Below are 24078 nucleotides of genomic sequence, written 5' to 3'. Positions count from 1 at the left end.
ATACTACGGCATTTTCTGGAATGGTAATGAGAAACTCTTATGAAAGTAGAAACTGCTTATAAAGGTCTTCAAAACTGTTTTGAGACTGAAATATATTAAATTGAAAGATGAGTGACCAAGTGGGAACTGAAGACTATTCAGAAGTTCAATTCTATGGGAGAATACAGTAACAGAATATAGGTAGACAAGTATAGATGGATGGTGCTAAATAAACTTAAACTTTAAATAGCTACTTAGACATTTTTAAGCTGCCTCAGGCACACACCATTGTCTTTGCGGTACTCACCAGTAACTTCAAATTCTAAGAAAATTCCAACCCAGAAAGATCTCAACCAGATGTTTTCTCTATGCATATAATAAGTTGCTGAAAAATGCTGGAAAAAATACAACAAGACTAACTGGTTTTACTTTAAGTTTTATTACAAACTTCAAATCCGCTTCTAAACTGCTCACCATTTCTGTTTTTCTCCTCTCTCACTTTTCTAGTTTCTATCTTGTTCACACATCTTTTGTCAGGTTTATCTCTTAAGTGTTTCGTATATTTTGATGCCACTGTAAACAGCATTGTATTTTTAAATATGATTGACTGTTGCTATAGACATGCACTTCATTTTTCGCATGTTGGTCTTATAACCAGCAGCCTGCTAAACTTATTTATCAGACCTAATAGCTTTTCTTAGATTCCATCTGATTTTTTACATAGATAATCATGTTATTATGTTATCAGCAGAAGGGAGAGAGAGGGAGGAGGCTCCCTGCTGAGCAAGGAGCCCAATGCATGGTTCGATCCCAGGATCCCAGAATCATGACTTGAGCTGAAGGCAGATGCTTAACCGACTGAGCCACCCAGGTACCCCCAAATATTATGCATTCCCTATCTCAGCTGAGGGCACACCCTTCCCCTCACCGAAACAGAAAACCTTGGGGTAACCCCCGTTTCTTCCTTTGCTGTCAGCTCACATTCAATCCTTCAGGAAATCCTTTTGCCTCCACCTTCAAACAGAACCTGACCGCTTCTCAACACTACACTGTTCCTAGTTTGGTTTGCGCCACCATCACGTTTAGCCTCAATTACTGCAGTTGGTCTCCAGACGGATTCTTCCACCAATCCCCGTTTCTGAACAGTCTAAGCTCAGCGGCCAGAGCGCCCCTTTTCACACCTAAGTGACATCACGTTACTCCCTGACTCCAATTCTTTTCAGCGGATCCTCGTTTTACCCAGGAACAAAAAAATCCTCCCATGATCCACAATGCCCCTGTCTGATCCACCCTATGACTCTGACCTTCTCTCCGAATACCCTATCCGGGGACGGGGAGCGGGGAGACATGAAAAGTCCTGGCTGAAAAGAGAAGCAGCGCCCAGAGCACGACGAGCAGCAGCCACAATCACGACCCTCGCCGGTGCCCTCCCGAGGCATCCTGGCCCAGAGACTCAGCTTTCCTACCGACACAGCATCACTAAGTCCACCTAAGCCACTGTCTTCCTTCTGCCGGTGTAATGAATTCCTTCAAGCTACAAGATTTCGAGCTCACCTGTGGAGCCTTAGAAAAACTGGACATGTTCCCCCAGGAACAGCACCGTCCTGTCCTCGGGATCAAGGCCAGACCTCAGCGTCACTGGCCCGGCGGGAAACGTATAAAGCCAAGCATGACAGTTCCTACGTCAGCCAGGCTTCGTCGGCTTCTCCGCTCTACCTGGGTCTCCTCAAATCTTCCCATGGTAGCAGTTTCATTACGAAAGAAGCAAATAATACGGTTACAGAAAGAATAACTCCCCGAAAGAACCCACCGGCCGGAAAAGCTGCAGCAAACAGACGGAAGGTGCACAATTTCCAGCGGACCTAAAGTGGAAGGGAACCGGAAGTACATCAGTAGCGCGCGACGATTTGGATGTGGAAAGCGGGACTTGACACAGTCTAGTTCAGCTCTGAGGAGATGGATCGGTACCTGCTCCTTGTGATCTGGGGGGAAGGAAAAGTCCCGTCCGCAGCAGGTGGGGAGGCGGAGCATGGGCCTGGAGGGGCGTCCGTGGAGGGTACCGAGAAGCTGCCGGGTAAGCGCGGGGCTGAGAAGGAGCGGGAACGGCTTGCGGGGAGGGAAGAAATTGAAGTTGGCGATCCAGTTCTGCAGGGGAGGGACCTATCTCGACTTCTCCCGGGCATTTGTTTCTCTCCGCGATCGGCCCAGTAAGGGCTGGCAAAGGTCGTTATCTTCATGGAAAAACAGGGACAGATGTGTGGATGCAGATTTCCAGCGCTCAGAAGTTCTTAGCACAGGAAAGATTTAACTGAACAATTCTCTGCGCCTTAGCAGTGGAATGTGTGCTTGTTGGAAATATATGCATTCAGTAGCGTTTCCGCCTCCTGTGTGTTCCAAAGGCGGGCAATACAAAAAGGAACAAGACGGAAAAGGGTCTTACTCGCCTAGATTTTACGTCCTAATGGGAGGAGACATCCCACACATAAACTAAGCTAAAAAAAAAAATAAAAAATAAAAAATGGTAAATTTAAAAACAATTGTAACCGTTTGAGATTGCACTCCCTTTTGGTGTTTCTGTCTGTAATCCGTATTGCATTTTATTTGTTTTGACTGGGCAAGCGTTTTGAGGAGAAAATGATTGTGGTTGTGTCCAGAGTATTGTGACAGTTTCTATTCTCCACTTTAAATTCTTCGGGGAGATGGTTGGATTGCTGTTAACTGACTAGCATGTACAAACTGGGCACCTTTCCTGTTTTCTCTGTTTGCATTTAATTTATTATATTGAAACTAAGATAGTTTGTAGTTCTTTTATGTACAACATAAATTTTTATGTGTACAACATATTCTTGAGAGTCTCTGATGGTGAAATTGGAATATGCCTAGATTGCATAACTCTCGAGCCTAATGAGTTAGTATGTCTTTGCTTTTTCAGCTTTAACAGCAGCAAATGTTTATCATCTCCTGAAAAGAAGCATTAGAGCTTCAATGAATCCAGAAGATAGTACTTTTCCCGGTAAGTGTAACAGAAACCTCTTATTTCTCTGACTCTGCATTTGTACTGGAAGTAAATGTAATGAATTTGATCACTTAAAGGTACAAGAGATATTTGTTGACTGTGCATAAGCCACTGGGATAGTGGCTGAAAAAACTGAACTGAAAACTGAAAAAAATCCCTCTCGTTGCTGCTTGAATGTAATTAAGTTGTATGAAATTTATTTTAGGTTCTCAGCGTAACTTTTGTTCCCTTTATAGAATTTTCTTGCCCATCTTTAGATCCATATAAAATAGGGTTAAATGGCATTATAAGAAGGATTTGCAATTTTTTCCCAAGTACACATACATTATTAATGTTTTACATCCATTTCTTACCATTTTTTCCACCCTTACCTCTTACTGATTCTCTTAAAAGCACAATGATCTTATCTCCATTCTTATCTGTTTTAAATTTTTCTAAGTATTTGTCTTTTTTGACCACCATTTGTTTTGTAAAAATCTTTTTCTCAAAAAAAAAAAAAAAAAAAAAACTTTTTCTCCTGTGGTTTCTATTGACATTATACAAATCCATCAGCTTATTTTTTTTTTTAATCAATATCTTCTCTTTTACTCCCTCTTCTTGGCCTCTGAGAGTGTCATGCAAAGACTCAGAGAAAGAGATAAGCAAAACAGGCCAAGGCCTAAAAGCTAAAGGAAGCTTCTGGAGATGCTAGGATAGGGTGCTCATTTTGATAATGTTGTAATTCTTGTGACTAGACTGCCTGTTCCTTTCTGTCTTCTTTCATTAGAGAACCTCTAGTTTGTCGGGTTTAAACTGTCACCCTTGGGAAGTTATTTCTAATGTTTTTGTATTTCCCAAGTCCATTTGCCCAATTGCGTAATACTCGTTGGTATGATTTACGTCAGTAGTACTATTACTGCAAGAAAGATTTTTCACGTGTGCCTTGAAAGTATATGTTAAAGAGCTTTGGGAGCATTCTAGGAATTCTCATGGTAACTTTCACTTCCTGTTTGGGTGGATAGACATTTCTTATCCATGCAGTCCTTGTTTGCCCAGTAATCTGAGCCTATGTCAGTGACTGCACGCTGAAGCCATGCAAAGCAATCCTAATATAAAATCAACGGGACAAAAATCACAATTGTTCCATGACATTTTTTTTGTCAAAACTTTAAAAACTCTCTCACTGTTGGTTATACATATAAAGGAAATGGAGGGAAAAAAACCCATGGTAAAACTTATAGTTATTTCATAGGCTGTAATTGAAGCATTAAAAGCATTGAGAATTAAACTTTTTTCTTTTTCTTTTTGTAAAGACTTGATCCAGAGTAGTTTGAACAGTGCTTGTCACTTTCTTGTCATCGTATAACTTAGGATACAGAGTGAGCATCTCTTCTATGTTTTGGTGAATTGCCGTACTCCTGAGTTTGTATTGGCTTCTGATGTTTTATCCTTTGCACTTTCAATGTTGTGGCATTCCTTTAATTCAAAGGTATTTGTCAGCGTCATTTTCTCTGAAACGTTTTCGTTCTTTTTGTCACAATGTGGTTTTTGTTGTTGTTGTTATTGTTGTTTTAATTTTTTATTTTTTATAAACATATAATGTGTTTTTATCCCCAGGGGTACAGGTCTGTGAATCGCCAGGTTTACACATTGCACAGCACTCACCATAGCACATACCCTCCCCAATGTCCATAACCCCACCACCCTCTCCCTACCCCCGCAGCAACCCTCAGTTTGTTTTGTGTCACAATGTTTTTATTACAGCAGCTATTTCTAGAATCTATTTACATTAGATTTGAAAATCACTTTTGGCGTTACCACTTTTTGTGGGTTTTTTGCTGCGATTTTATTTGTTTTTTGTTTTCCTTTTGCCCATTTCCTCTTCCTGTTACCAATTTTTGTAAAATATCGTAGATTTATCACTGGGAGAAAACAAGGAAACACAATTACACATTTGTCCTCTATTCATATGAACTGAATGAATAACAGATGTGCAGTGACCAGTCAGCAAACTTGGACAGTAGCAATGCGATTGGTCGCTGATCGTGATACACATCTTTGATTTATGTAGTGATTTGCGATCCGAGAAGCTAGCAGTGAAGTTTTACTTTATGTGATTATGGTTAATTAATAAGCCTTGGTAACTGGAGTTTGAACCATGTTTTGGGAGACCAGGAGTTATTGAAACCATGGTAACTGAAATCTGCATATTGGAACCATGCAAAGAACTGCTGGCATTGAATTTCTTACCCTGGGAGCATTACTGCTTTCAGTAATATGGCAAGTCTGAGAAACTGAAAGTGCAGTATGATTGTAATTGAGCTAGGGCTGGAGAGGTAAGCATAGCTAGGTGGAGGACTTTGTAAATCATGTCAGGGTGTTTGGACTTTTTCATAACAATAATTAGACATTAAAGGCTTTAAGGAAGGAGGAGACGTGGTGGCATTTGTGTTAGTGAAATAGTCTGGCTACAGCAGAGTAGACAGATTTGAGAAGAGTGTAGTTATGAGGGGGCTGCTGCAGAAGACCAGCTGAGAAATGAGAGAGGCAGTCAGGGTAGAGGAATATGGATAGATCTGAAGGAAATTAAAGAGGTAGAATCCACCTGACTGAGTGTTACACTGGTGTGGTTTAGGAGAAGGGGAGAGGGAGAAAGCAATCAAGAGTGATAGTAGGGGGTGCCTGGGTGGCTCAGTGGGTTGGGCTGCTGCCTTCGGCTCGGGTCATGATCTCAGGGTCCTGGGATGGAGCTCCGCATCGGGCTCTCTGCTTAGCAGGGAGCCTGTTTCCTCCTCTCTCTCTGCCTGCCTCTCTGCCTACTTGCCATCTCTCTCTGTCAAATAAATAAATAAAATCTTAAAAAAAAAGAGTGATAATAGGTTCCAGGCTTGGCTATACTGTAGATGGTGGCATTTAGTGACCTGTCCAGTTTAGAACATGGAAACACTTTAAAATGTCAAAGTAAAAATGTTTTTTAAAAGTTGGATACATGTGTTCAGAATTCAGAAGGCTGGAGATTTAAAAAGAGTATGGAATCATCAGTGTATAGATATCAGTTCAAGCCATGAGAAAGAATGGGATTGCTTAAGGACAGTGAAAAGAGCAGAAAATCTTGAACTGAATCCCAGTATTTAAAGGAACTGAGCACTGATTTTTAAAGGCACGAGGAGCAACTGGAAAGATAGGTTCCAAGTGTTTTAAGGAGAAAGATGACAACTTTGTCATCCTTGATTCCTTTCTTACTCTTAAGTTGAGAGGTCAAGTAACAACAGCAGTAAAAACTGTCACATTTAGTAACATGCCTTTGGGGGTGTAGTTACAGTGGCATGTTGGAGACAAAAAACAAAAACAAAAACCGACTGAAATGGATTTAGAGGGCAGTAGAAAATGTGATGAGGACATAGGGACTGTCAAGTGTTGGCAAAACTTTCAGTTTATCCTTGAAGTAAAGAAATGGATATTCCTCAATAACTTGAGGAATATCTGTACAAACTTAAATGCTAGTGGGAAGGAACTACAGAAAAGGAGAGGTGGAAGGTGCAAGAAAGATAATCTAATCAGAGTTTGGGATCTCTGTGGAAGACTGACGGATAACTTTGAATTGAAAGGGCAGTGCTCCTCATGTAGTCCCAGGAAGAAATGAGAGAAGACTAGTGGGAATGCGAATAGTATCCTGTGTTTGCTGATGGCATGTTTGGGAGTAATTACCTAATATGGTTTTTATTTTCTTAATGAAGTAGGAGGTAAAATCTTTTGCTGAGGCTGTTAGCAGAAAGTGGTAATAAGCACTTACCTGGCTCCCATGAGTTAAGCTTCAGTTACCACATTTCTCCTCCCTCCTGGGAATCCAGTTTCTTTACATAGTTCTACATTCTTTGTGGCTCTAAATGGACAAGCATCCCGGAGATGACCCTTAACTTCATATCCTTATGTAACATTCCGGTCTCCAAGAAGAGAATCTTCCCAACGTTTAGGTTGTAGTTTTATCTCCTCTCCCCCTAGCCGGGATGAATCAGACCTTCATGGTCTTTGAAGAGGGAATCGTTTTTCCTAAAACGACTTACACACTTTTGTGTGACTCAATAGTAAGTGAGTGGGTGTATTTTGGGGGGTAAATTTTAGTGTTTAAAATGATGAATAAAATAGTATGGGTTTTGATTTTGACAAAATAAAAGTATTCATTGTGAATGAATGCTTTTGCTCATCAGGCAGATTGTTCTGTTTGAATTTTGGGGGATTTTAAAAAGACCCATGTTATGTATTTGTAAATGCATTTATGCACACACCTATCTTAACTATATAGTATGTATCAAAAATTACATAATTCTCTAAGTATATATGCTATAACATCTGCTTGTTTGTGGTATGCCTTTCTTCTGATAAGCATTGTTTTGTTTTCAAGCATGTTCTGTAGGTGGCATACCCGGTTCCAAGAGGTGGTTCTTTGCAGTGCAGGCAATATGTGGATTTTATCAGGTAACAGAAATGCAAAAATAGCCATTAGCAAATGTCCTTGTTAATATAAATAATTTCAAGAACCCATCATTTAATGCAATCTTTTCATGTGTTAGTTTTGCAGTTCTGACTGGGAAGAGATACATTTTGATACAGAAAATGATGAAATTGAAAATGTGCTTCAAACAAATATTGAAGAATGTCTGAGTGCTGAGTGTTTTGAGGAAGAAGATAGTAATAGCAGAGAATCATTATCCTTGGCTGAGTATGCTTACAATATCTTACTTTCTATAATGTCTTTTTTTTTTCTTTCTATAGAATCTTTAAAATGCTTAACATTAGACAGTACTTTAGCCACAAGAGTGAAGGTTAAATGTTTTAGCAGCTATCAGAAGGCAATTTTAGTTAATTGAAATTGTCAGTTCTTTATCTTGGAAGATAGGAAATTTGGGTCTTTTATTTGAATAAAACTATTTAAATTGGAAAACTGGGCATCTGAAAATGTTTAGTTTCTTAAGCTTACAAAATTGCAGGAATCATAAAAAGTGATACTCTCATTAATATGTTATTTTCCTAAAGATAAATTCTGCCTGGGATTATAAATTTTAAGAGCTCAAATAGAAACTTTATTTAAGATTAAAAACTGGCATTCAAACTCACTCTAAAAATGTGATTTTCATTTTGCTATTTGAGGTTGAAATATATGATTTCTTCAATTTATATATATCTTGAACATTTAGACACTTTAAAAGGCGTAGTTCCTGAGGATTGTATAGATGATTGGGTTCACTTTCAGGTCTTTTGAATTGTGGTACAATATACAAGTTGGTCCAGGTGACAAAAGTTGTAATTATTTTTTTCTTCATGAAATGTCCCATCTTGAACTCATCATTAGTACCTCTCATTTTAGTCTTCTATAATATTTCATTATAAATCCCACTTCTGTTTCTTGCAGGATTCATGTATTATAATATTTCTTTAAATTACTGGACACTTTAAAAATTCTGTTTTCCTCTTTTCAAATTATATTTGTTTGTACGATTAATGAAAGGAGATTTTGTAGAACTGAGCAAAAGGTATTGAACCAGGGGTCATTAGAGGTGGTTTCTAGGTACATGATGGTGGGCCGGTCACTCCATTTCTCTGGTCCTTTATTTTCTCGTTCATGAAGTGTTGAGATCCTTTCAGGTGATTTCTAAGGTGCCTTCCCCTCTTAGAGTTTTTATCATCCCAGGTTTTCCCACCATTATTAAAAGATGGTGAGTAATTATTTCTAGTAAGTGACCTAATAATTATTTCCACAAGAGGGAGCTTGAAAACTATACTTTATCAGAAGATACCTTAAGTTTTCTAGACAAAGGATTTAAGTAACTTTATGTTATGTTTATGTTTATGTTTATGAATTTTTGAGGAAAAAAAATCATCATTTGGATAAAATGAAAAGATTTTGAGGAATTGGAAGACATCATCATATTTTCCAACTGGGGCTATTTTATGCCATTCAGAGAAAAGTAGTATCCTTCTTTATTAAACCCTTAGCAATACTTACTTTTAGGGTTCAGAAAAATGTTTGGTCTATTACTTAGGATTTATGTTTCATATACTAGGTATAATTTAGAGGTTCCCCCACCCCCGTTTTGTTAGTGTTGTTTGTTTTTGATGGTGTGGCTAAAAACTTGGACTCAGTGTGTAAATCTTAGCTTCTACACCTACTAGTTATGCGACTGAAGCAAATTTGTTTAAGGATAATAATAGTAGTAGTGTCTCATGGATTGTCATGAAGATCACATAAGATAATGCATTTAACATACTTAATAGTATCTGGCACATGGTCCATTTAATATTACCTATTATTATTATATGTAATGTGAGGATGTGTTTTTCTAACTTACCCTTTTATTTTAGCCTATATGAAGAATCTGCAGAAAATTTGCATCAGCTGTCCGATAAACTTCCTGCTCCTGGTAATATTTTCTGACTGTTTTCAATAATTCATATCTTATCTTATACTTTCTGTGAATGAGTGATAAATTCAGTCTTTATGCTAGTGTTCTCACTTCTAATTTCAAAATTCAAAATGAAAAAAAAAATTTTTTTAGAGGGAGTGAGAGAGAGAGACTCTTAAGCAGGCACCACACCCAGTGTGGAGCCCAATGTGGGGCTCCATCTGGGACCCTGAGATCATGACCTGAGCTGAAATCAAGAGCCATGGATGCTCAACCTACTGAGCCACCCACGTGCTCTGAAAAATAATTTTTTAATTGAAGTTGATACAAAACACAATCCACTACTTTAATAAAGTATATTACTGAGACATTATAGTTCTCATAATTGTTTTTATTTAAACAAAAATTAGAACTTAGAGAATTAAATACCCATCGTTTCCTTATGTAGTTATTACTGAGGAATGTTTCCTCTACATACCCTTGTTTTCCACAGTATGTTCTATAGAATACTAGTCCTATGAACACCTCTAGGAGAAAGAAGTTCTTTAACCTAGATCGTTTGGATAACATTCTTATAAGATGTGAGGTCACTATATACATTATCGAGTAGAATGTTATACGATAAAAGAAGCCCTTTAGTCAGTTATCTTTTAAAATGATTTTGTTTATTTGTTTGAAAGAGAGAGAGCAAGAGAGGGCACAAGTGGTGGAGAGGGAGAAGCAGGCTGCCAGTTGAGCAGGGAGCCTGATGCAGGGCTCGATTCCAGGACCCTGGAATCATGACCTGAACCGAAGGCAGCACTTAACTGATTGAGCCACCCAGGTGTCCCTACTCAACATCTTTTTTTACAGAGCTCCCCGTCTTTTTTTTCTACTATAATGGAAAGCATATTTTTTGAAATACTGCACCATACTTTTCTTAAAACTGTATTCTGTTTTAAATTTATCTTTCTTTGTGTCAGTCACGCAGCTGGCAGCTAAAGCTCAGTACAGTTTGGCATCTGTAAATAATTTTGAAGAGATTTCTTGAATATTGTCGTCATTGAAGGTCATTTATTAGGCAAATAGTTGTTGTGTCTATTATATGTAATGTATTGTACTAGGAGCAGAGTATGTGATGATGAGTAAAGCATATGTGATACCATGAAGGACTTGATAGCTCACCATCTAATTCTTATATTCAAGATCCTATTTTAGTGTAAAGGTCCCGTATGGAAGATAACTGAATACATAGATAAATAAACATCAGTTTTTTAAATGAAATGTGTAAAATTAAAAATATGCGTTGAAATATATAGTTGCTGTTTTGGCAAATTAGAATGCTTTCATTATCAAATTTCTTTTTTTTTTTTTAAGATTTTATTTATTTATTTGACAGAGAGAGATCACAAGTAGGCAGAGAGGCAGGGAGAGAGAGAGGAGGAAGCAGGCTCCCTGCTGAGCAGAGAGCCCGATGTGGGACTCGATTCCAGGACCCTGAGATCATGACCTGAGCCGAAGGCAGAGGCTTAACCCACTGAGCCACCCAGGCGCCCCCATTATCAAATTCCTATTTGGTTTCTGTTTCATTTATATTATCTTGGTCCTTTGGCAAATTTATAATTTTATAAAATGTGAAGTTTCATGCAATTATACTTTTTTTCCTTAAGAGCTAATGATGTTGTCAGTGTAACTGAGTTTTCTGAGTGTTTTATTTTCCTATAAAAAGAAATAATGTATTTGAACCTTATAATTTTATATTAATTCATTCTCTTTTGTGTAAATTAAGTGTAGAAAAATATACTGAAATTGCCCAGGTTTTTTTCTCTGTTCAGTACAACAATAGCATTGGTGATCTCAAGAGCAACATATATAATTAAGCACTGGCACATAATTGGCAAGTAATTATGATAGACTCCATTGTTTCCTGGTATATGCTAGCTATTAAAGATAACATGCCTTTAAATCAAATGATTAACATTTAGAACTTTTGAACTTCTAAAGATATGTTTTGTTTTAAAGAATTTCAGAAGTTAAAGTTAAAATCCTTCTTTGTCTTCCAAATAAACATAAAATTCAGTGTTTAGAGTATTATTTTGAGACATATATGATTTTTAAAAAAATTATGAAAATGCCTTATTCTCTTTCTAGGTCGAGCAATGACAGATATAGTACTGTTGCCTTCTGAAAAAGATCCTCCTAGATTGAAAGACTGTCTGCCTGCTGTAGGAGCACTAAAACATCTGAAGGAATGGTATTCAGCAAAGGTTACCATAGCAGGAAATCACTCTGAAACGTAAGCTGCTTTGTTCGTATTTGCTCACAGTGTTTCTGTTTTTACAGTTAGCATGGTATCCTGTTTTTAACAGACTTAGATTTCAAGATAGTTTTATGTCATACTGTTCTTAGAGGTTTATCTATTGAGAAGAATCTAGATTTTTCTCGTTTCGTACTTTATAGTCCTGAGACATTTAAGTTTTTAGTAAATATCATCAGTGCTGTTTTATAACTATTATTGAGCATTAATTATCTAAACACACTGTGTGCCTTTTAATAGGTACATATTGTCCATTGAGCACCAGGATGAATACCCTGGATACAGGGATACACAAGATTTGTTACTTGTTTGTTTTATGTGAAATGTAGAAACAAGTATGTACTGTTATGTTTTTTATTTTAGTAAGGACTAATTGTATCCTTAAAGTATTCAATTGGACTTAATTTCATGATTTTATTCATTTAACAAGTGTTTATTGAGCACTGACTTTATGCCAAGCACAGCAATAGATGCTGATGAGTTAAGAAAGCGAGATTTGATCTAGTTCACTGAAATACAGGGAGAACTAGGAATGCGAATAGCCATCATCATCTGTGGTAAGTGCTTCTGTGCAATTCCATACAGAGCTGTAGGAGAAAAATTGTAGGAGCACCGTTCTCCCTTTGAAGATAAAGGGCTGATAACTAAGTCTGTGTATCTGCGTACATGTGTATATATCAGGCACACTTCAGCTAATAAATAGTAATAGGAGAATCTGTTCCTTCATCTGTAGTGTCAAGAGTAATTCCTCTTAACAGGATAATGAGATTAAACAGACATGTAATAGTGACTCCCTCAGAGACTGACTTAAGGAATGTTTTATAATATTAGTAGATAAAAGCCATGATAGAAACTTTGCATTTTTGCCTGCTAGGATTATAGTTAACTATAACCGTTAAATCAAAGGAAGATATAAAACCCTGTATTTAACCATCATAATCTTTTATTTGTAGAAATTGTCAGAAAATTGCAGAATACCTCTCTGCTAACGTTGTATCTTTAGAAGATCTCAAAAATGCTATTGACTCAAAGGAATTATGGAGGGGAAAGATTCAGATATGGGAAAGAAAGGTAAGTGGATTTCTCAGTTATCACTGTTTGTAAAGCAGGCCCTTTAGCTTTATTTACAGCACAGATACTTGAAATGAATTTGAATGACAATGTACCTCATATAGATGTTCTAGAAAGCTCTAAGAATTTTGTGTGATAATAGGAATGTTCTGCCTGTGCTAATAATACAGTAGTCATTGGCTTTATAGTGCTACTGAGCACTTTATGTGTGATTACATTAGTGATTATTTCAACCAACAAATAGAATTTTTAACTTTATTTTAATTATATAGTCACCATGGTTATCTTTTGGACACTGCAACTCTAGAATATAAGATTCTTTTAAAAATACAGAATTTGACATTAGTTGAGTTCATGTCATTGATCCAAGATGCCTTATTTCATTATATGTATAGACTACTAGAAACCTGCTTAGAACATCTCTTAACTGTAATACCACTTTTTTTTTTTTTTTTTTTTTTAGATTTAATTATTTATTATTAGGGAGAGAGTGGGAGGGAGCAGCAGCCCAGGCATCGGGAGAGGGAAAGAAAAATCTCAAGCAGACTCCTCACTGAGTGCAGAGCCCAGTACTAGGCTCAGTCTTACCACTCTGAGATCATGACCTGGGCCAAAATCAAGAGTCAGACGCTTAACTGAGTGAACCACCCAGATGCCCTGTTGTAGTACTACTTTAAGTGATCATTACTTTCTACTAATCGGCTCTCTGATTTTGAATAACTTTTTTTTGACCTCACAAGATCCTAGATTTCTCAACAACAAGATGAAAATATTAGATTAGTTTAACTTCGCTAATCTTAAATTTCTATGAGGTTCCAATTCTATTTTGGCATCTTTTATGATGAATGAATATGTTTAGTGGCTTTTATAAGTTGTGTGCTTGTTAAAGCATGCATCTAGTATTTTACATATTTTTGAATATAGGCAAAACTAAATAAAATTTCTTGGGACACCTGGGTGTCTCAGTTGGTTAAGCACATGCCTTTGGCTCAGGTCATGATCCTGGAGTCCTGGGATCGAGTCCCACACTGGGCTCCTTATTCAGTGAGGAGCCTGCTTCTCCCTTTGCCTGCTGCTTCCCCAGCTTGTGCTCTCCGTCTCTCTCTGACAAATAAACAAGTAAAATCTTTAAAAAAAAAAATACCAAAAATCGTAAAGTTTCTCAGTGTTTGTTCAGGGTGACTTGGGAATATGACTTGAGTCTTGTGTTTCTATAAAGATTTATTGCACTAATTACTAGATTTTTTTTCCTTTTCAATTCACCCTTGACTATGGCTTAATAAAACTTCTAATAAGACAATAGGACTTAATGTGATTGGGTCCTTCTTGCTGATTTACATGCTGTCTCATCCTTACCTTAGGAAATACCAGTCTGCAGGTAATCCTTCTGTACAAGTGGTTTTAATGTAAACAAACCACATAGCCATCTGGAAGTGTATAGGATAGAATTAGCTAGAATTGTTTTTGTATACATTTTTTGAAACTACATGTTTGCATATACAAAATAATGGCAGAGTTCTCTTCATGTGATTCTTTTACTCTTATGAATAGGAAATTAAATGTTTATATCGCCACAGGATGTATGTAGAACTTGAAATCACTTGTTTTGGTGGAGAATAGCTTTTAGGGTAGAGGCATTATAATGATTAAAGACATAGATTCTGGAGTTACATTGTCTGCATTCAAATACCTACTCTATTTCTTGCTAGTTTTGTGTGACACTTTGGGTAATAGTTAGCCTTTTGGTGCCACAGTTGCTTTCATGTGTAAGATAAGTATCATAATAGCTCCTATCTTATAGATTTTTATGAATGTTAAATTATGTAAAGCACAAAGTAACCACTCATTAAATGTTAGTATCATTGTTACCATTACTATGAGTACCCCTACTAATACTGCTTCTGCAGGAATTGATCTTTTCATCAACAACTTATTTTGAAAGCAAACTATGTGTTAGGCCCTCTCCTAAGAATTTGTTTAAATAAGACAGACAAGCGCTGTTAATAGGAAGTGATAGGAAGTGATAGGAAGCCAGATATTGAACAAGTATATGTAAAGGAGATTGTCTGGCTCTGTGGTTGCACAGAATGGGCTTAGTATACTCTTGTGGGCTGGTATAGAGCCGAGGAGACCTCTTCATGATAAGATCTATATGTAAGTTAAAACAGGAAGGATGTGTACATAAATGGAAGAACCACATTTTGAGTTGAGGAATCGAAAATGTTATTTCTTGGGGCACCTGGGTAGTTCAGTGGGGTAAAGCCTCTGCCTTTGGCTCAGGTCATGATCTCAGAGTCCTGGGATAGAGCCCCTCATCAGGCTCTCTGCTCAGCGGGGGGCCTGCTTCCTCCTCTTTCTCTCTCTGCAAGCCTCTCTGCCTACTTGTGATCTCTGTCAAATAAATAAAATATTTTAAAAAAATGTTTTTTCTCGTGGTTTTCTTCTCAATTTTTACATTGCAATAAGATGTATTGGTCTTTGCAAGTTTATTCATGGTATTTATAACTGTGTTCTTTTGGTTTCTTTTCAGTTTGGATTTGAAATTAGTTTTCCTGAATTTTGTTTAAAGGGAGTCACACCTAAGAATTTTTGTACATCTAATTTAAATCCTTGCATTCTTGCCAAAAAGGTAATACCATCAAAGGATAAGAATATTTTACCAAAGGTAATCTATATTTAATTCATTTTGCAGTCATTCATTCATGCACATTTTTGTTCTTAAAAGATATGTTTGACTCTTGAAATTACCGTTTCTAATATATGTGCTTAAATGGGCTCACTGGTGTAATTTTTATTATAATTATAATTAAGCACTTAAATTATACTATGTTATCATCATTGAATGTTGGCAAAACTATTATTATTTTATTTTTAAAATGGAATGATCCTAACTTTAGATCATTATAGGCCTGAAACTTCCTTTGATGAGGCCTTTGCTATGGGAACTTTCTGAGACTCAGTGTGGAGGGAATATGATACTCTGGAAAGAGAACAGGCTTTGATGTTAGGTAGACCTGGGTTTGAAATCTGACTCCGTCACCTCTAAGGCGTTGTAACCTGCAGAGATTGACTAACTCATTTGTGAAATGAAGACAGTAACATACGTACCTTACAAAGTTATTATGAAGGTTAATTGAGGAAAGGGATCACAGTACCTTCATTCACAGTTTAATAAGTATTAGGTTGTATCCCATATCTCCATAGATTCATTCTTAAAATGTAAATAAATATGAAATACAACAATTTAAAAGGGTTTAGTTAGTTGACTTTTTTTTTTACATTGGAAAAAATAACATAAGTAGAGATGTTTATATAGAAGCCTTTAGAAATTCACTTTAAAAGACCCAGTTAGAAAAAATTTTAAAAAGACAAAAAAAAAAAAAAAAAAAGACTCAATTCAAGAATATGCAAAACAATAGTCCTTGAAGTTACAAGGATGTCAGATTGATGGGTAATATTTTCTGATGAAAGTGTAATACAAAAAAGGGCATATTTCTGATGGGAACATATTTCCCGATAGTTGTTTGGAATTGCTTACTTTAAGTAACCTACCATGGCCATCTTTCACAGGAATATTAGATTCTTTTCTAAAGATTGTAAGATCGATGACCTCAATGTCTCTTCTTTCGTAGTACGCAATTTAAGTATGAATAATGTATTTAAATGTTGCTGCTATTGACAGGAATCTTAGGGTACCATCTCTCTCTCTCTCTGTCTCTCTGTGTGTGTATACATATACTGTATATATATATGTGTGTGTGTATTTATGTACACATAATATACACATAATTATATATGGTGAAATTACTCCGCTTTCTTCAAGTTTAAAACTTTGGGTAGTCTCCTCAAGATGGTTTTGTTATTCTTTGCCCTTCTTGGGAAGTATTGTAGCCTCCACTTCTGAAATATTTGTCCTCCTTCGCTAGCTCACTAGGAGCTTAGTTTTAGACTCTGCCCAAAGAAATACTGCAATTTTATTTCTCTGAGTGGAGCTGTCTTTGTTAATTAGGACACTTGGCTTCACTAGCGCTGTTAACTTCTTCAGCATTTATTTCAAGGATTTTTTTTTAATCTCATCATACCACTCAATCTAAGTTCATCCTGGAGAATCTTCTTTCTCTCAGTCTTGTAAATCCTCTAAGTCTGGTTTCTTCGGTATCCTAGCCTCTTTGGGCCACCTGTCTGTCTTGCTGAAAATAATCACAAAAAGTTGAGAACTCTTGTCTTCCTTTGCTTGTCTCTTTCTGGACTCATTTTTCCGTCTGTCAAAACTCTTTTCAGTTACTGAGAAATGTCTATGTCTCTACTCTGAAAGATAGAATTAAAATAGAAAAAATTCTTGCCTGCTATAAAGGATTTAATTTTTGGCTTGCATAACTTGTAAACACCTGCTTTTGAAGATCCATTTTAAAGTTTTAAACTCTAATCACTAATTTGTTTGCCTTTATTTTATTTATAGAATTTAAAGTTTACATAATCTTATTTCTTTCCTAGGTTTTCCATTATTATGGCCCTGCTTTAGAATTTGTGCAGATGATAAAATTATCAGATCTACCCTCCTGCTATATGTCGGATATTGAATTTGAGTTGTATCCTTTTATTTACATGTTCATTTTAGATTACATTTTCTTTGTCAGGTGGAGTGTTGGAATGTTTGCTCCACATCTAGATATTTGACCATGCTGGGTTTTTTTTTCCCTTGGGTTTGAAATCTGACTTTAATAACATTCAGTATGTTTTTTGTTGCCATGGCTTTAAGAGAAGTTGTACAACTTTCAAAAGGAAAAAATTCTCCTTCAAGTACTATATGCTTCTAGAATAGGCATGATATTGCTACTTATTGCTAATAGGGTAGGGAGGATAGAGAAATGTGAGGAATATGTGGAGAAAAACAGAGTAATTTACAGACTCCGGAAATGTACACATGTTTCTCTTGCCATTGGCAGGATGCATAGATAAGCAGCAGTCCACTGTATCTTCTTATATACTTCGGTAAATACAAATGCCATCTCATATATCTGCAAATATTCAACATATTTTAGACTCTCTTTTAAGAAAAATGATTTTTCTTAATACACCTAAGAACAGAACATTTTATATAAAAAGAAATTGTTGCCTGGAAATGGAACACTGGCATAGTGTTCTTAAAATTTGTGTAGAAATTATGGTTTTTACAAATCTCTTTTTCTGATAGTTTCTAGGGATGCTCTTCATAGAAGTACTTTCTTCTTGGTGTATTTTCAGCATTAGAAAAATACTTTTCCTTAAGAAAAGGAGCAATTGTGAATTTCTACAGTTAAAATTTTTAGTAAATTAATCTAAGCACCTTGTGAATTAGACTACCAGACTGGTTTTAGGGAGTAGTATTGTTTCACGGTCACCATTCTATCAATTTCTTTAACTCCTTAGTTCAGAGGGTTGACAAAAAACAATACCAGACAGAATTCCATGTTGTTTCTCGAGCAGATTTCTTCTCTGCGTGGGAAGGTATAGGTTTTTCACTTTGTTTTTAACTTAACATTTAAGGGTGGGTGAGAAAAGGGACTATAGTTTGTTAATCTGTTTTTGCATAATAATTTTGCTTCTTTAATTGAACAAAGGATTTTGGTCCTAATAGATATTAAGGTAACTTTGAACTTCCCATAATAACACCAAAGTCCTCTGCAGACATGAAATGATGTTAAGTTTTTAGAAGAGATTTTCAAAAATAAGCTTCATGACTGGTAATTTTGTTAGTTTTAAAATTTGAAGACATGTTAGATTATTGTTAACCTACTCCTTCAACATCTTTTTTCAGTTATGTGAGAAGATATTCTCATGCTTGCATTATCTTTTTTATGGTAGGACAGGTGGGTGGAAGTGAGAAAAACTTCTAAAGCCTCACTGTATTATCATTTGTAAGTTTTCAGGTTTGTTTTTTTTTTAAGAACTTATTTATTTATTTGTCAGAGAGAAAGAGAGAGAGAGCGCGAGCACGGGGAGCGGCAGGCTGAGGGAGAAGCAGGCTTCCCACTGAGCAAGGAGCCCCGTGCAGGGCTGGATCCCAGACCCTGGGAACACGACCTAAGCCCAAGGCAGGCGCTTAACTGACTGAGCCACCCAGGCATCACTCCATTTTTCTTTCTTCATTCTGGTGGTGTTTATGAGATTTGTGGCTATTTCAGTAATTTTATATATATATATAAATATACTTGACTGAATATACTACTGTACTTGACTTTACTAGATTACATATATATAATTAAAATTATATATTTATATTTATATATTTTATATATTTAATGTATTAAATATATAAAATATATATGTAAATATATAAATATATTTATATATTTAATATGTTAAATATATAATTAAAATTATATATAATAATATTTAATTTTTATTTTTAATTATATAATTTTAAAGATTTTATTTTTATTTATTTGACAGAGATCACAAGTAGGCAGAAAGGCAGGCAGAGAGAGAGAGAGGAAGGGAAGCAGGCTCCCTGCTGAGCAGAGAGCCCGATGTAGGGCTCAATCCCAGGACCCTGGGATCATGAACTGAGCTGATGTCAGCAGCTTAACCCACTGAGCCACCCAGGCGCCCCTATAATTTTAATTATATATATGTAATCTCTGTAAAGTCAAGTATAGTTTTTAATGGAAAAAACTAAAAGTTTGCTTTTCTTTCTGGTTGTTTACTGTGGGTTTTTTTTTAAGATTTTATTTATTCATTTGACAGAGTTCACAAGTAGCCAGAGAGGCAGGCAGAGAGAGAGAGGAGGAAGCAGGCTCCCTGCTGAGCAGAGAGCCCGATGTGGGGCTCGATCCCAGGACCCTGAGATCATGACCTGAGCCGAAGGCAGAAGCTTTAACCCACTGAGCCACCCAGGCGCCCCACTGTTTGTTTGTTTGTTTTAAGATTTTATTTATTTATTTGACAGAGAGAGATCACAAGTAGGCAGAGAGGCAGGCAGAGAGAGAGGAGGAAACAGGCTCCTGCAGAGCAGAGTGCCCGAGGCGGGGCTTGATCTCAGGACCCAGGATCATAACCTGAGTCAAAGGCAGAGGCTTTAACCCACTGAGTCATCCAAGCACCCCAGTTTACTGTGTTTCTATGAAAACAATTTTTAATGTACAGAATATTCATGGGCAGTATTTACTTAACATTATCTTACTGCTTGAACAACAAATAAACTATTTTGAACAATTCTGTAGGGAGGAAAATGATTATTAACAGTTTCCCCATGGCATTATAGTCAAATACTGGGTTATAATTCCCTTAGAAAATTGATACAGTAAAAGAAATACAATTTGGGCCTTAAGATGCTTGACTATAGATAATTTAAAATTTTGACTTTCTTGGTTAAGTGTCTGAGTCTTGATTTTGGCTCAGGTCATGATCTCAGGGTCATGTGATCAAGCCACATGATGGGTTCCATGCTGGGTGTGGAGCCTGCTTAATATTTTCTTCCCCCTCTCTGTTTCCCTCTCCACCCTTGCATGTTCTCTCTCTCTGTCTCAAATAAATAAATCTTAAAGTTTTTACTTTTAGCCTCTTTTTCCATAAAATTAAGTTTTTGAATAGTGTGCCTAAGTGTTTATTTGATGAAGTATAATATTAGCCTGTATTTTCATCCTCTAAAGAATGTGAATTTTTAAAAATTTATATTTTCTTATTCTTCCAACATGTATCCTATTATGTGCTAGACACTGTGCTACTAGATACAAGGGATCCAGTGATGGATTGCACAAATGAAGACTATCCTCACAGAACTTACATGTTGGGGGGGGAGAGAAAATCATAAGAACTATGAAGAGGGGAGCCTGGGTAGCTCAGTCAGTTAGGCAGGTGACTCTTGGCTTTAGCTCAGGTCATGATCTCAGCGTCGTGAGATCCAGCCCACTGTGGGGGTCTGCACCGCGTGTGGAGCCTGCTTACGATTCTCTCTCCCTCTCCCCCACCCCTCACACTCCCCACCCTGCAACAAAGGAACTATGAAGAAAACAAGCAGACTGCATGCAGTAGAGTGATCAGGTGGACTTACTTTAAGCAGATTAATAAGATCATATATCTCTATAAAAATATGCACATAGAAATCTTGCAGAGTTGTATAGTTAAAAAGAAAAAGAAAAAGAAAAACCACAAAGAATTTTAATAAAAATCTGTTCCTATTTTAACCCAATTAACTAAATAGTTCTCCGTGTAACCTCATCTAGTTCACCTAATGGGGGGGCTCTCCATTCTAGGAAATGAGAATATCATTGATCATTAATCATTTCACCTATGTTTTCAAATAGGGAAGGAGAAGAGTATGGTAGAATAGAAAGTCTCAAGTAAGAATGAATGTACTTTAGAAAACAGATTTAAATCCTAGTTCTACCATTCACTGGCTTATAGCTTTTTAAATTGTGAATTATAAGTAATAATCCCTGTTTTACCTGTTGCGAAAGTTACAGTGAAAACCAAATTGGAGTATGTTTTATAAACTGTCAAGTATGTTATAAATGATGGTTGATAACTGATTTTAGTGTCTTTGAAGTTTATCTAGCCCAAATAATAGGCAGGCATATGTGAAATATTTTCCTAAAAGGTATAAAGTTCCAAGTATTTTCTAGATATTTTGAAGATAAAATACAATATTTAGGAATTACTTTTATAGGTAATTTTTCAAGTTAAAATCAGACACTTGGAGCACCTGGGTGGCTCAGTGGGTTAAAGTCTCTGCCTTTGGCTCAGGTCATGATCTCAGGGTCCTGGGATGGAGCCCCACTTCGGGCTCTCTGCTCAGCAGGGAGCCTGCTTCCTCCCTCTATCTCTCTGCCTGCCTCTCTGCCTACTTGTGATCTTTGTCTGTCAAATAAATGAATAAACTCTTAAAAAAAAAAATCAGACAACAACCTGTAATTTGGGGCGCCTGGATGGCTCAGTGGGTTAAGCCTCTGCCTTTGGCTCAGGTCATGATCCCAGGGGCCTGGGATCGAGTCCCGCATAGGGCTCTCTGCTCAGCAGGGAGCCTGCTTCTCCTCATCTCTCTCTCTGTCTGTCTCTCTGCCTATTTGTGATCTCTCTCTCTGTCAAATAAATAAATAAAATCTTTAAAAAAAAAAACCTGTAATTTGTTTAATACAGGTATAAAATAATCCATAATGCATCTCGTTATTGAAGATAAGGGAAAAGTTTTCAATTAGCAATAATCGCGCCTCGGATAAACCTCATTGGCTACGATACTGCCACTGCGCAAAGCTCGTTATTGAAGATAAGGAACACTAATATTAAATATATATATAATAAACATTTAATTTTCCCTTTTTTTTTTGCTCCTAATATACTTATTTGTATATCTAAGGACACATAAGATAACAAATAGCAGTAAAATTAATACATTAAAGTATTGACTTAGTATCATATATATGTCATGAGACTCATTCTTCTACAAGTGCTGATTAAAAGTGATTTTTCATTAGATTTGAGATCTATAAGATATCTTACTTAAATTTCCCTGGAGTTTAAAAAAATATTTATTGGGATTTGCTGATTGTTGTAGCTTATAGTTCTAAAATAACAGACAAATGTAGCTTTCAGAGTGTAGTTCATTTTATTCAGTCCTTAATCAAATTGAGATTTTGCCTAAATATAATATGCTGGCTTTGGGAAAACAAATATTTAATAAACATCTGTATGCCCATTCCTGGCAAGGCAAAGATGAATAACCTGAGTTTTCTCATAAATCAGTCAGAAGCTGCTGTAGGTTTTCTGGCATATGATTTTCATGGTTTCTTTGCATTTTATACCTTGTTAGGATTAAATCTCTGCTTTCTGGGAATAGACATTGAAATTACCTACAGATGTATTGTAATTTTGAAACCAGAACAATAATTTATCCAGACAAAAGGTTATAAAATTATAGCTAAGTATGACAAAATCTTTTGATTATGGCTTTCCCAGGCTCTCACTGGTTTGCAGATATACAAAGAAATGTACCATAACCTGAACTTGAAGCAAAATTGTGAATAATGAGGTGCCTGGGTGGCTCAGTGGGTTACGCCTCTGCTTTCAGCTCAGGTCATGATCCCAGGGTCCTGCGATCTAGCCCTGCAAAGGGCTCTCTGCTCAGCAGGGAGCCTGCTTCCTCCGCTCTCTCTGCCTGCTTGTGATCTCCGTCTGTCAAATAAATAAATAAAATCTTTAAAAAAAATTGGTGAATAACAAGGTTTTCAGAGATCTATAACTTAATGGAAAAGGGAGCCTATGTTTGTCTACCTTTGTCTAGTTTTTTACTTTTTTTTGACAGTTTAGGTATTGTTTTTGTTTTTCCAGGGGCCTTGTGAGAGAGCATTACAAAGTACATGTTAGGTGAAATTCAAGTGAAAAATTGTCAGGTGACACTATTTAAGAATTAATCTCAGTGTGTAGTCACTTAGTGATATATATTTATATATATATATAATATATATATTTATATATATATATAATATATATATTTATATATGTATATATTTTTTAACATATTCTGTTTTATCCAGGTTGGTGCTCTTTTTGTATTGCCATGTACTATTAGTAACGTACTTATTCCACCTCCCAGCCAGCTCAGTTCAAGAAAATGGAGAGAATATATAGCTAAAAAGCCCAAGACAATCAGTGGTAAGTAGTAAATACTTTTAAGTTGTTTATGAAGTGGAGATGACATTCTTGATGAGAAAATTATATTTATTACTACTGATTAAAAAGAACCCACATCATTTTAAGATTTTTTTTTATCTCAGTAACCTACTGTTAGTATCAAAAGTGTATGCTACCTTATTTAGTCAAAAAAATATCAGTAATCTAAAGGCAGAAGTTTTGATTAAGTAGATAGCTAATTGTATTGAACATGGGTTTCTTAGAGACCTTTCAAGAATGAAATTGATGAAAATAAAGTGGTGAGGGGTGCCTGGGTCGCTCAGTAAGTTAAGTATCTGCCTTTGGCTTAGGTCATGATCCCAGGGTCCTCGGATAGAGTCCTAAGTCAGACTCCTGCTCTGCAGGGAGTCTGCTTCTCCCTTTGCCCCTCCCCCCACCCATGATCAACCTTTCTCTTTCTCTCTTTTTCTCTCTCAAATAAACAAAATCTTTTTCTAAAAAAAGAAAAAGTGGTTGTTTTATTATATGGTCAGTACATAAAAAAGCATACTTGTGATTACAGTTTTCTAGAGAAATTAGAAATTATTTAACAATTACATGTTATGCAGTGTTCTATGTACGTTAGAAATATTGGCTCATTTAATTCTTATTAGTCCTATAAACTTATTTTTATATCCATTTAACAGACTAGGAAATTGGAGCTTGAAGAAGTTACAGAGCTGTTAATT

At 36.2% G+C, this 24078-nt stretch overlaps 2 protein-coding genes across 5 annotated transcripts in view; one reads left to right on the top strand and one right to left on the bottom strand.

Moving 5' to 3' along the window:
- The window catches only part of MRPL13 (mitochondrial ribosomal protein L13), a 47008-nt gene extending 45152 nt beyond the window's left edge, over positions 1-1856 (bottom strand). The window contains exon 1 of the mRNA XM_082721780.1: positions 1534-1856. Within this exon, the coding sequence (XP_082577906.1) occupies positions 1534-1560 (27 nt within the window). The 5' untranslated portion in view covers positions 1561-1856. The remainder of the gene's footprint in view (positions 1-1533) is intronic.
- Positions 1857-1870: 14 nt separating this feature from the next.
- MTBP (MDM2 binding protein) overlaps positions 1871-24078 on the top strand; it is a 75559-nt gene continuing 53351 nt past the window's right edge. The window contains exons 1-11 of one of the 4 annotated variants that reach the window (XM_082721775.1): positions 1871-2053; positions 2912-2992; positions 7377-7450; positions 7546-7694; positions 9335-9393; positions 11506-11650; positions 12625-12742; positions 15273-15407; positions 17237-17331; positions 18157-18229; positions 23254-23371. In XM_082721775.1, coding sequence (XP_082577901.1) covers positions 1936-2053; positions 2912-2992; positions 7377-7450; positions 7546-7694; positions 9335-9393; positions 11506-11650; positions 12625-12742; positions 15273-15407; positions 17237-17331; positions 18157-18229; positions 23254-23371 — 1165 coding nt within the window. In that variant the 5' untranslated portion in view covers positions 1871-1935. The remainder of the gene's footprint in view (positions 2054-2911; positions 2993-7376; positions 7451-7545; positions 7695-9334; positions 9394-11505; positions 11651-12624; positions 12743-15272; positions 15408-17236; positions 17332-18156; positions 18230-23253; positions 23372-24078) is intronic. The other 3 variants (XM_082721776.1, XM_082721777.1, XM_082721778.1) reach the window with 3 other exon arrangements.

The sequence above is a fragment of the Mustela nivalis genome (assembly GCF_964662115.1).
Source record: "Mustela nivalis genome assembly, chromosome: 2".
NCBI lineage: Eukaryota > Metazoa > Chordata > Mammalia > Carnivora > Mustelidae > Mustela > Mustela nivalis.
This window is presented reverse-complemented; position numbering and strand designations above follow the sequence as displayed.